Source organism: Labeo rohita, chromosome 23 (genome assembly GCF_022985175.1).
Source record: "Labeo rohita strain BAU-BD-2019 chromosome 23, IGBB_LRoh.1.0, whole genome shotgun sequence".
Lineage (NCBI taxonomy): Eukaryota > Metazoa > Chordata > Actinopteri > Cypriniformes > Cyprinidae > Labeo > Labeo rohita.
Window position 1 is genome coordinate 8668860 of NC_066891.1, and position 12872 is coordinate 8681731.

Sequence of the window (12872 nt, forward strand, 5' to 3'; positions counted from 1 at the left end):
ACAATCAGAGCAAGTGCTGTGTAAGCATGTCATCACATTCATATTTCATCATGACACAGATTCTGTACTCAGTAAGAGTTAAGTATGTTTGATGAAGCGCCATCATTTGTGTTAACAACCATATGGGTTTCAAAGACTTGGGCTCTGTTTTTCTCTCTATCTGTCTGCTTCGCTTTCTCCTCCTGTACTGGAGACGTGCCTGCAATCTCCATGCACATCCCCTTAGCACGTTGCCATGGGAACGCTTTTCAAGATGCACACCCCAGAAATCCTCTGAAGACTGCACATATTTTGACAAGGTGGTTGTCACAAACAAAAAATAAATAAATAAATAAATAAAAAGATGGAAGAGTGCAAAGAGAGCCAGTTGTGGAGTGGATAAGCCACAAATTTCCTCAAAGGTAAAATATACAGATGAAGTGCAAAACGCAATCATTGCTTTGGGATATTTTTTAGAGATTTTGCATTTTAAATATGTAATTTGGATTACAGACATGTAGAATAAATTTGAATATGAATTCACTGGATATTATGAATGGAGGACACAAAACACACACGAAAAAAGAAGCAGGGCATATGAAAGGGATGTTTTAGTCAAAAATGAAGATCTCGTGTCTTTTAAAAAAACGTTTGACTATTTTTCCCACAGAACATAAAAGCAGATGTTTTACAAAATGTCTAAGCTGCTCTTATCCATTAAAAGGAAGTGCTATCTTTCAATGAATTATTAATTAAAATTTAGTCTGTTCCTCATACAATGATATTATATGGCCTCATATTTTTCCAAAAATGTCTGCCTTGCTGTCTTTATGAAAGATGTTATTTTAAAATCCATCCACTTTTATTGTGTTAAAGCAAGCAGTGTGAACTTTCTTCAAAACTTCTCCTTTTGGACATATAGATTTAGATGAGTAAATGATGACCAATTTCTAATTTCTGGATGGACTGTTCCTTTAATTGTGGCTTTTTTGAGGCATGAATCTACTTTGAAATCCATTTTAATTTCCTTGAAACAAGCACTGTGAACATTTTTTAAAACATATATTTTTATGCTCCACAGAGGAAATACAGTCATACAGGTTAGGAACAGCGTGAGAGGTCTTTTGAGAGATTTTGTGAGAGATCAGTTTTCACTTCTTTCCTCAGAACTTCCAGTTATACACTTGTAATTATGTTCACATCTTGCAATTTTGAGCTTTTTTGACAAAACTTCCAGTTATAAACTTGTGATTGTAAGTTTACATCTTGTAATTTTGACTTTTATCCTCAGAATTTAACAGTATTTAACTATTATGTGTTTATAACTGAATTTTAAACACATAATAGTGAGTTTACATCTTGCAATTCTGACTTTTTTCCTCAGAATTTTCAGTTATAAACTCATAATTGTTCACATCTTGCAATTTTGACTTTTTTTTCATCTGAATTTCCAGTTATAAACTCATAATTATGTTTACATCTTGCAATTTTGACTATTTTCCTCAGAATTTTCAGTTATAAACATAATAGTGAGTTTACATCTTGCAATTTTGACTGTTTTCCTCAGAATTTTCAGTTATAAACTTATAATTGTGTTTACATCTTGCAATTGTGACTTTTTTCATCAGAGTTTTCAGTTATAAACCTATAATTGTGAGTTTACATCTTATAATTTTGACTTTTTTTCCTCAGAATTTCTAGTTACACACTTGTAATTGTTTACATGTTCAGTTTTGACTTTTACTCAGAATTTCAAGTTATAAACACGTAATTGTGTTTACATGTTGCAATTTTGACTATTTTCCTCAGAATTTTCAGTTATAAACATAATAGTGAGTTTAGATCTTGCAATTTTGACTTTTTTCCTCAGAATTTCCAGTTATAAACTCATAATTGTGTTTACATGTTGCAATTTTGACTATTTTCCTCAGAATTGTCAGTTATAAACTTAGAATTGTGAGTTCACATCTTATAATTTTGACTTTTTTCCTCAGAATTGTCAGTTATAAACTCATAATTGTGTTTACATCTTGCAATTTTGACTTTTTTCATCAGAATTTTCGGTTATAAACCTATAATTGTGAGTTCACATCTTATAATTTTGACTTTTTTTTCCTCAGAATTTCTAGTCATACACTTGTAATTGTTTACATCTTGCAATTTTGACTTTTTTCCTCAAAATTTTCAGTTATTAATATGTAATTTTGACTTTACATCTTGCAATTTTGAATTTTCCTCAGAATTTTCAGTTACAAACTTGTAATTGTGAGTTTACATCTTGTAATCTTTACTTTTTTCCTCAGAATTTTCAGTTATAAACTCGTAATTGAGTTTACATCTTGGAATTTTTTATTTTTTCCTCAAAATTTCCAGTTATAAACTTGTAATTGTGAGTTTACATCTTACATCTTTACATTAGAATTTCCTGTTACTTCTCCGTTTGCGTTCTGTCCATGAAAGAGAGTCATATAGATTTAGATAAGTAAATGATGACCAATTTTTAATTTTTGGATGAACAATTCCTTTTTGGCTCTTTTGAGGCATTAATCTACTTCGAAATCCATCTATTTTCATTTCCTAGAAATAAGCATTGTAAACATTCTTCAAAACGTCTCTTTTTATGTTCCACAGAAGAAATAAAGTCATATAGGTTACTAACAACATGAGAGAACATTCATTTTTGACTAAACTATCCCTTCAACATCCTCACACAATGGGTTAACAGGAAGTGGTCTTTTTCTCAGAAGTAAACCTTGGCTCTGAGACCAGGTGTGGCTGACGTCTCAGTCAGCGAGAACCGCGGTAATCCTCATTCTCCCCCTTTCTCATGTCTGAGACTTGGCAGCGAGACAATGTTTTTATTCTCCGCTGCAATGCAGAGCGGTCTGGTGCTACAGATAGACAGGCGGACGGCAGGAACACTCATTCACTGTCCCCGTCCACAAACGGAAGCGTACAATCGACCGGGACCGCCTGTGCCATAACGTGGCTGATGTTCTTGCCTTCAAAGTGTCTCTTTATGCTGTAGATACACGCCGAGGGGTAAAGAAAAAAAAAGCGGGCCTGGGCATTTTGACTGACGGAATGACAGGTGGACGTGCTAAGGTGAGAAGCCGGAAGACAGCTTTTTGGAAGAATACAGATAAAGACAGAGGGAAACAACTTGGCAGACGAATAAGCAGAGAGAGCAAGAGAGAGAAAGGACCACATTAACAAGCGAGCGGAGACTGTACAGTACGTTGGCAAATGCTACACCAAAACAGCCAACAGGCTAACCATCAAAACGACTGGCACAGAGCCTATGGAACATATAAAACAGTCAAACAAACAAACAGAAACTATATGACAGACAGAAACACAAAGTTAGAAGGAAAGCCAGACAGATGGAGGGATAAAACGATAACAAGACAGACAGAAGGGCAGCCAAACAGACAACAGTATGCTTTTTGCATAGTTTGGGCCTTTTGCCTTGTTATTGAATTAAGGAAGCTTCTTTCTGCTGTGAAAAAAAGGTAATTGTGACTTATCTCATGTTTTCCTTGCAATTAAGTTAATATTTCAACAGTTTAACTGCTAAAAAGTCATAATTGTGAATTTACATCTTGTAATTTTGACTTTTTTACTCAGAATTTCAGATTATACAATTGTAATTGTGTTTTTATCTTGCAATGTTGACATTTTATCCTCAGGATTTCCAGTTATAAACTCATAATTGTGTTTACATATTGAAATCTTGCCTTTTTTCCTCAGAATTTCCAGTTATAAACACAGAATTGTGAGTTTACATCTTGCAATTCTGACATTTTATCCTCAGAATTTCCAGTTATAAACTCATAATTGTGAGTTTACATACTGAAATCTTGCCTTTTTTCCCTCAAATTTCCAGTTATAAACTTGTGAGTTTCCATCTTGAAATTTTGCCTTTTTTTTGTCTGAATTTCCAGTTATAAACTCAAACTCAAAATAATGGGTAATTGTGACTTATCTCACGTTTTCCTTGCAATTAAGTTAATATTTCAACAGTTTAACTGCTAAAAAGTCATTGTGTGAATTTACATCTTGTAATTTCAGAATGATTATGACATTTTATCTTGCAATGTTGACATTTTATCCTCAGGATTTTCAGTTATAAACACACAATTGTGAGTTTACATATTGCAATTTTGACATTTTATCCTCAGGATTTCCAGTTATAAACTCATAATTGTGTTTACATATTGAAATCTTGCCTTTTTCCTTAGAATTTCCAGTTATAAACTCACAATTGTGAGTTTACATCTTGCAATTTTGACATTTTATCCTCAGAATTTCCAGTTATAAACTCATAATTGTGAGTTTACATACTGAAATCTTGCCTTTTTTCCTCAGAATTTCCAGTTATAAACACACAATTGTGAGTTTACCTCTTGCAATTTTGACTTTTTTCCTCAGGATTTCAGATTATACACTTGTAATTGTGTTTTCATCCTGCAATGTTGACATTTTATCCTCAGGATTTCCAGTTATAAACTCATAATTGTGAATTTACATACTGAAATCTTGCCTTTTTTCCCTCAAATTTCCAGTTATGAACCTGTAACTTTCCATCTTGAAATTTTGCTTTTTTTTTGTCTGAATTTCCAGTTATACTCTTGTACGCTTGTAACTGTGTTTACATCTTGCAATTTTGACTTTTCTCCCTCAGAATGTCTAGTTATAAACTTGTAATTGACAGTTTACATCTTGAAATTTGTACTTTTTGTCAGAATTTGCAGTTATAAACTTGTAATTGTGTGTTTACATCTTGCAATTTTTCCTCAGAATTTCCAGTGATACACTTCTAATTGTTTACATCTTGCAATTTTGCCCTTTTCCCTAAGATTTTCCAGTTATAAACTCACAATTATGAGTTTACATTTTGACATTTTGCCTTTTTTTCCTCAGACTTTCCAGTTATTAATTTGCAATTGTGAGTTTACATTCTCAGAATTAGGAAAATGCTAAACAATGGCACTGACAAAAAGATAAACAGAAGATAAAGAAAAGCATTACTTTTTGAAGTGACATGGGTGACGCCCAATGTTGACCGCAACAGAGCTGCCGGCGTTGAGATGGTTTCCTTCAATAGTGATTCTGGTTCCTCCTGAAAGAGGTCCTTGAGCGGGCTGAACACGTGTGAAGTACGGCGTCTAAGGAAGAAAATTACAAATTGAAGCAGCAGATTATTTGTTATTGTCATCTTATTTCACACATTATTAGTAAAAAGTGCAAGTAGAACCTCATTCAATTTTGATACATTCTAAGAGAAGCTTATGTTCACCCACAGTTACATCATTATTACAAATCAAACTGTTTAATATAATTTAAAATGTCATTTCTGTAATGGCAAAGTTGACGAATAGAAAGTTCAAGAGAACAGCATTTATTTGAAACAGATATCGTTTGTCAGTTTAATACAGCTGTACTGAGTAAAAGAATTTCTTGAAAGTAAAAAAACTGAAATGTAGTGCATTTATGCACAAGTTTGGAATTATATGCATCCAATTTGCATTTAAATTATCCAAAGAACAGGCAGATCTGAATGTATCTGTAGGATTAAGTGTCTCCAGACTCTTAAACACTCACCACAAAGGTGAAAGCTCTGGGTGATAGGGCTCTGTAGTCCGCCAGGCAGTCTCTCACGCACACCTCCACCTGGGCTTCCTGCACGCGGTATCCTGTGGCGTCATTCAGCAAACACACAATCCTGCAGAAGAGAAAAATGTCGGAATCCTCTTTAGGGTTTGTGATTAACAGCACCGCTAAGTTACCAAAGGCCTCAGGGGGACGAAGGTGAATGGATGGATTTATAAGATACATCACAAGTAAATATTATTACTATAATTAATCTGTGTTTGATTTATTAGTCTGCCCAGATGGAATCCGCAGACTTTCTTATGCATTTTCTACACTGATTTCTGCACTGAAAGAATTCTTGATTTAGATGTGGTAAAATGTGCTAAATGGAACTCCTAAACACTTATGCTGAAAGAATAATCAGTAACCAGAACTAAGTGTATTAAAAATACACTCTGTGGGTTGAGTTTGACAGATTATACAGTGAAAATAAGAGTATTATAGACCTTAGTCAGGTTAGAACATATTGAATTTTATGTGGATGAAAAGGCAGTGAGAGATCAGACATTTGTTTTAAAGCAGATTCACAATATTAAACAGGACAGTCTATGGATGTATTAAAGCCGAAAAACTGTTTTACCCACCTTTCTGCACTAACATACTCTTCTTCAATGGGAACACAGGGTACTTTTCCCAGCCTAACGCCTGTCATAATGTCTCTAAACTGCAGACCCAGGTTCTCTCCGGTGATGGTGAGTCTGGTTCCGCCTTGCCGTGGTCCGGTCTCAGGAAACAGCTGTAAAATGAGGAAAATAGAGACATTAGTTTAATTGGAGATAGAGCAGGAGATTTAACTGACCATAATACAACCAACCACATTTTGCCATGATGGCCAGAAAAGCAGAGAACAGGACTAGGAAATAGAAAACGAAAGATAACCTGGACATTTTTTAAAATTCAGATTTTTGCAGAGCATATAATGGACCTCTGGTCAGTGGACAGGTCTTGGCATTGAACCCTGCAGCTCCTTATAGTCTCGCAGTTCCAACACAAACTCAGACGCCTTGCATTTTAATGGAGACAAATCACCCCTCGGCGCAGGGGAGCAGAAGCCCCTAATGCTGGGCTTGGCGAGACACCTCCCTCCAACCCCCCCTCCATCCATCCTCTAATTGAAACTTATTACCCAAGCTCCCGGATCCACGCTTCAGAGCCGCATGGCGCAAGGCAGTAGGATAATGTGATTTATTTAGCCGGATTATTCTCCGTAACGAGGACAGGTGTGGCATGACAAAACAAATATGGTGAATGATGTGCAGTGGTAACAGCAGGACGGCGCCCCGTAACAGCCATCATGAGGTAATTACAGGTACTCTGTACGCCTGATCTCCCGACCACGGGGTCTCCACAGAAACCTGGAGCCGGGCCTCGGCTGCATCGCTGCCACAGTGGCTGGGGGCCTGGAATAGAGCCTTGAGGGACCCCTATGTGGAAAATTACGTAGCATAGCAAACCGTACATTCAACAAGTGTGAAATGAGAACATTTGGAATGAAATTCTGATTTTGTTTTTGGTAGTGCCTCAGCTTCACTGAGAACTGAAAAATTATCTCCCTTTCAATTCGTCTGAATTGAACAGGGCACACAACACAGGAAGTCGAAGTAGTATTTAAACTGGAAAGGCAGGAAAAGGAATTCACTAACTGAAATGGAAAGAAATTCAACAGTTTTTTGGGAAGTGACATGTTCTTCACTTTGGTAAAATACAATAAAATAAACTGAAATAAAATAAAATAAAATAAAATAAAATAAAATAAGGAAGTGGTTTCAACTGACTGGGAGGTGACATGCTTTTTTACTTTGGTACATAAATAAAATAAAACTAAATAAAATGAAATAAATAAGTAGATTTAACTGACTGCATGGGAGGTAACATGTTTTTCACGTTGGTACATAAAAAAAAAATAGATTTAACTGACTGAGAAGAGACACGTCTTTCACTTTAGTAAATAAAAATAAACAAAATAAAACAAAAAAAAAATAAAATAAATTAAAATAAAATAGATTTAACTGACTGGGAAGTGACATGTTTTTCACTTTAGTGCATAAAATAAATAATTAATAAAATAAAAACAAAACAAAACAAAATAAAATAAAATAAAATTGCTTTACCTGACTGGGAAGTGAGATGTTTTTCACGCTGGTGCATAAAATAAAATAAAATAACATAAAATAAAATAAAATAAAATAAAATAAAATAAAATAAAATAAAATGAATAATTTGTTATCTATGAATATTTATATTATTAGTAGTACCATCTGGCTTTTTAATTTTATAACTGGTTTGTCAAACCAACATTTACCATAAAAAGGTAAACGGTATATGTATTTGTTTGAAATTCACTTCATTTTAATTCCACATTCTTGAATTCAAAGTTGGAATGTGAGAGCCATTTTCAATTCAGTTATGAATGGATAACAAACCTGTTGAATACAAAACTGGCACGAGCTGGCCAACTCAGACTGGCTTGGCTGACTACACTACAACTTCCTTATGCCCGAAACATGGCAGGGAGTACTGATACAATGAGCACTTCTGAGAGAAAAAAAAACACAATTCACTAGATTTGCCAAATACCAGAAACAGCACAGGCTGGTTGCCTCACATATTGATCAAAATAAGCTGCGATGTGGAGCAGACTTGAACTGGTCAGTACAGTTATAATGCAATGCAATATCACCACAACAAGCTGAAAAGTAAGCTGTATTAATACAGCATATACTGTAATACAGCAGTCCTGACCTGAAAATCCCAGAATTTGGACTGAAGCCTGTCGCTCGGGATTACACTAAAATTAACCTACATTAGATGTCTTTTATTATGTTCAAAAAAACAATTTATACGTTTCTAATTAAATCAGCCTTAGAGCCAAATGATAGATAAAAATAATATCTCCCAACACAAGTGGGAGAACACTAATATACACACACGTTCTCCCCCAGGACCTTGTTAAATTATACACAGTTAAGTAAATCTCCCTTCATTATCAGCTCAGGGTAACGATACATTTCAAAAAATATATGCAATTACTGAGATTAAAGTGCACCAGAATGCACAAAGCCTCCTGCCGATTTCCAGTGGCGAGATTATTACTGTTTGTGTGTCGCTTTCCTCCATCCCTCCGCCAATAGGTGGGAGGACGACAATGGAAGGAGAGTGGGAGGACTCGAAAAAGACGGCGAGGGAAAAGAATAGGGGCAGATTGGGGTGTCTGAAGACCCCAGCCTTCCCGATCCCATCCGCCCACAAGCCACCTGCATGGAAGTGCTTTCCTGATGTTACGTTGTCTGTCTTCCCCTGATCAGCAAGGTAGTCTTTCATTTTTAGGCAGCATGGGTAAAATCTTTTGGCGAGTCAAATTCCAGTTGAAGAAACATCTACTCGTGCTATTCAGCTCTGTCTGGCTCCCCCTTTTCCGTTCGTCTACGGCTGCATGCTTCCTGATGTAATTGAGGTTAAGTGTCTTTGCTTACGGGTACAACAGCATCACTTGGGATTTCACCCAGAAAACCTCCTATTTATAGAGCCTCCACCAATCTGCTGAAGAATGGAAAAACGCATCAAAGTTCTGCCATATCTGTCGCTTCAGTTATGTAGCTTTCCGGGGCCCTAATTTGCTTCCTTTTTTCCCTATTTTCCCATCCAATATTGCTAGTTTGTAGCATATGTTCTCAAATCCCTCTCCCCCTAAGCCAATCTTAGAGCCTCGTATAGAGCATACAGTCAAAAATTGGCTTTTTGTACAGAGCGATGCCAATAAAGAACACAGCATAACGAAACAAGGAGGGAAAAGCAGTCCGTAATTGGTTTCAGAGGGGTTGTTTTACATGTAGCTTGGTGGCATCCAATCAGGGCCAGCCTTGGATGGGCGGCAGCAGAAGTCCGGCTCCCTAAAGGAACGTGAGGCTTATGACTATTTTCATTTGTTACCTACATGAGGAGAACGCTAAACGAACCATCCAATCAGAGACATGCCGTCTGTCTGACTTCATCTCGCTGCATGAAAAACAAGGCAGAACAACATGTATATTTTACATATTTCAGTGTCAAAGCTTATCAGAGCTGCTTACTGTTGACAGAGGTGTGATAAGGGTGTGTGTGTGAGAGAAAATCCCAGATAAAGAAAGGATGTTTGCTATAAGAAACCTTGCTGTTGCCCCCGGTTAGGTGCGCTTTCCTCTGCTGTAATTAGAATTGGAGAAAATCTACACTCTGAGCAAGTTAATGCGATATTGATGCCGAAGTGGTGCATTTTGGGAAAAACTAGACCTAAAAAGTTTACAAAGAACTTTTTTTTACCATGACTTAGCATGTTGCAGAACTTAAAAGAGAAGTCCACTTCCAGAACAAAAATTTACAGATAATTTACTCACCCCCTTGTCATCCAAGATGTCCGTCTGTCTTTCTTCAGTCGTAAAGAAATTATGTTTTTTGAGGAAAGCATTTCAGGAATGTTCTCCATATAGTGGACTTCTACGGTGTGGGTTTGAACTTCCAAAATGTAGTTTAAATGCAGCTTTAAAAGGCTCTAAACGATTCCAGCCAAGGAAGAAGGGTCTTATTTAGCAAAAAGATTGGTTATTTTCGAAAAAATACAATTTATACACTTTTTAACCTCAAATGCTCGTCTTGTTCTGTGGTGTGCATGTGTAGTTTGTGCATCTCAAGACTGTCAGGATAATTAGGGTATGTTGGAAAACTCCCATCTCATTTTCTCCCTCAACTTCAAAATCGTCCTACATCGCTGTTTTACATTTTTTGTAAAGGTCATTTGACCTTCTTTGGATGTTTACTTTGTAAACACTAGGTTGGTACTTCGGCAGCGATGTTGAACGATTTTGAAGTTGAGGGAGAAAATAAGATGGGAGTCTTTCGACATAAACACAGTTTAGCAGAGCTAGACCAAGATGAGCATTCGCAGTTAAAAAGTATATAAATTGTCATTTTTTATAGAAAATAACCAATCGTTTCGCTAGATAAGGCCCATTTTCCTCAGCTGAGATTGTTTAGAATCCTTTGAAGCTGCATTTAAACTGCATTCTGAAAGTTCAAACTCGTGGGCACCATATAAATCCAAAATATGGAGGGAAACACTGAAATGTTTTCCTCAAAAAACAATTTGTTTATGACCGAAGAAAGAAAGACATGAACATCTTGGATGACAAGGGGGTGAGTACATTATCTGTACATTTTTTTTCTGGAAGTGAGCTTCTCCTTTAAAGTCCCCATGAAATCAAAATTGAAGTTTTTAGTATGAATATGTTAGCCTTAAGGTAATCTATAAGGTGGTGTGCTCCAAAACAATGCCAAAATTCACATTTAGAAGATATAAGCATTCGAAACTTCTGCCAATATGAATCAACGATCATCCTGCACTTCAGCTTCTCATCAAACTTTCTGTCCAATCAAATGCCTTCTAGAATTCTAGAAGTCCCGCCCGCTGCACTATAGACCAATTCGTAGTAGACGTCACTTACATCACTTGCAGCTGTGCACTCATAGTGGTGGCAGAAAAAACACTCGTAACAAGTGGAGGGAAATGGGCAAAATCAATGGAATAAGAGAAAAAAATAATTAAAAAAATTATAAAATTAAAAAAAATTATAGAGTGCTGTCCTCAAAGACGCCATTTGAAGTTAAACACAGATGCTTAAATGGACAGACTATGGATGAAAACTGGTATGATTGCTCTATTTTTAAGCATAAATTTGATTTAAACAATATGTCTACATAATATTTACATATGCTGTTCGTAGTGGATGCATTGTATTAGCCCTAACGTGATAGTTACAGCATGACATAATATTTAAACCTATTACTATTAGCATTTTACGTAACATTTATTTATTTTAGCTCACAATTCTAACTTTTTTTTTCCTCGCAAATGCAAGTTTATATCTTCTAGTTCAGACTTTATAAGTCAATTTAACTCAACAATAGTGAGTTTGTCAATTCTCAGGGGGAAAAAAGGCAGAGCCGAGGGGAAAACAGAGAATGACGAGTTGTTTTTCTTATCAGAATTGTGAGAATGAAGTCAGAATTTTTAAAATATAAACTCAAATTTACCCTTTTTTATTCTTTTATTCCATGACTCCATAGACCGCTACTACATCATTTTCCATCATTTTTTGAGATTGTGATCACATGATTTGAGATTGACCATATGCTGTAAATGTGGCTCTGGTCCAAGCTGTGAAATACTGTAAATGAAACGCTATTGGCTGTTTAAAACAAGGGGGCGGGGCTGCTTCATATGTCCCTGTCCCTATGGCCCCGTCTTCCTGTCTCAGTTGAAATTACATTAACGCAGAGAATAAAGCTGCGTGTTTCAAAGCACTTCAAGGTAACCTTTAAGGTAAATGCCACTGAAATGAATGGGAATGCTAATGGCTAGCTCTCTCCAGGTGTTATAAACTTCTACGGCCCTTGGAATAAAAAAAGTACAACTTTGACGTCAGCAGACAGCTTTAACTGAGACACAAAACAGCAGACAATAAGACAGACATAAAGCAAATTCAATTACTACTCATACCCAGGGGTCTTTCTGAGGAGACACAGACAGAGACAGAAAATCCCAGTTTAAATACTCTATTCCAAATGAAATTAGAAGCTTATCCACCAGCTAATATACTAAGTCACACGACTCTGAAGTGAAGGGTGGAGAGGAGCAAGGGAATGAGTGTGGGAGCAAAGGACAGACTGCAAAAAAAGGAACAAATATATAGGCATAGCATAATAGTGCTTGTGTTAAATATTATATGGAAAGTTAATGCTGTAGTCTGGGTCAATAAATGATTTTGCTGCTCATAGTTTCTAGTTACCGTTAACTAAACTTACAGTATAATAGAGCATTAGTTAACTACATTAGTTAACATGAACTATGAATGTGCAATACTTCTACAGCATTTATTAATCTTAGTTAATGTTAATCTCAGTTGTGTAATGTTATTTTCAGCATTTACTCATGCATTATTAAAATCACAAGTTGTGTTTGTTAACATCAGTTATTGCACTGTGAACTAACATGAACAAACAATGAACGACTGTATTTTTATTAACATTAACAAAGATGAATAAATAGTGTAATGAATGCATTGCTCATTGTTTGTTTGTGACAGTTAATACATTAACTAATGTTAACAAATGACACCTTATTGTAAAGTGTTACTGTTGATTGCACAAAAAGCTGAAAAAATTTGCTGAAAAAAAAATTGATGAAAAAAACCCCCAAAACTTAT

At 35.8% G+C, this 12872-nt stretch overlaps 1 protein-coding gene across 1 annotated transcript in view; it reads right to left on the reverse strand.

The window, feature by feature from the left end:
• plxna1a (plexin A1a) overlaps positions 1–12872 on the reverse strand; it is a 289406-nt gene that overhangs the window by 58713 nt on the left and 217821 nt on the right. Inside the window, exons 13-15 of the mRNA XM_051095762.1 lie at positions 6219–6370; positions 5584–5704; positions 5011–5147 (exon numbers count right to left, since the gene is read on the reverse strand). Of these exons, the coding sequence (XP_050951719.1) occupies positions 5011–5147; positions 5584–5704; positions 6219–6370 (410 nt within the window). The remainder of the gene's footprint in view (positions 1–5010; positions 5148–5583; positions 5705–6218; positions 6371–12872) is intronic.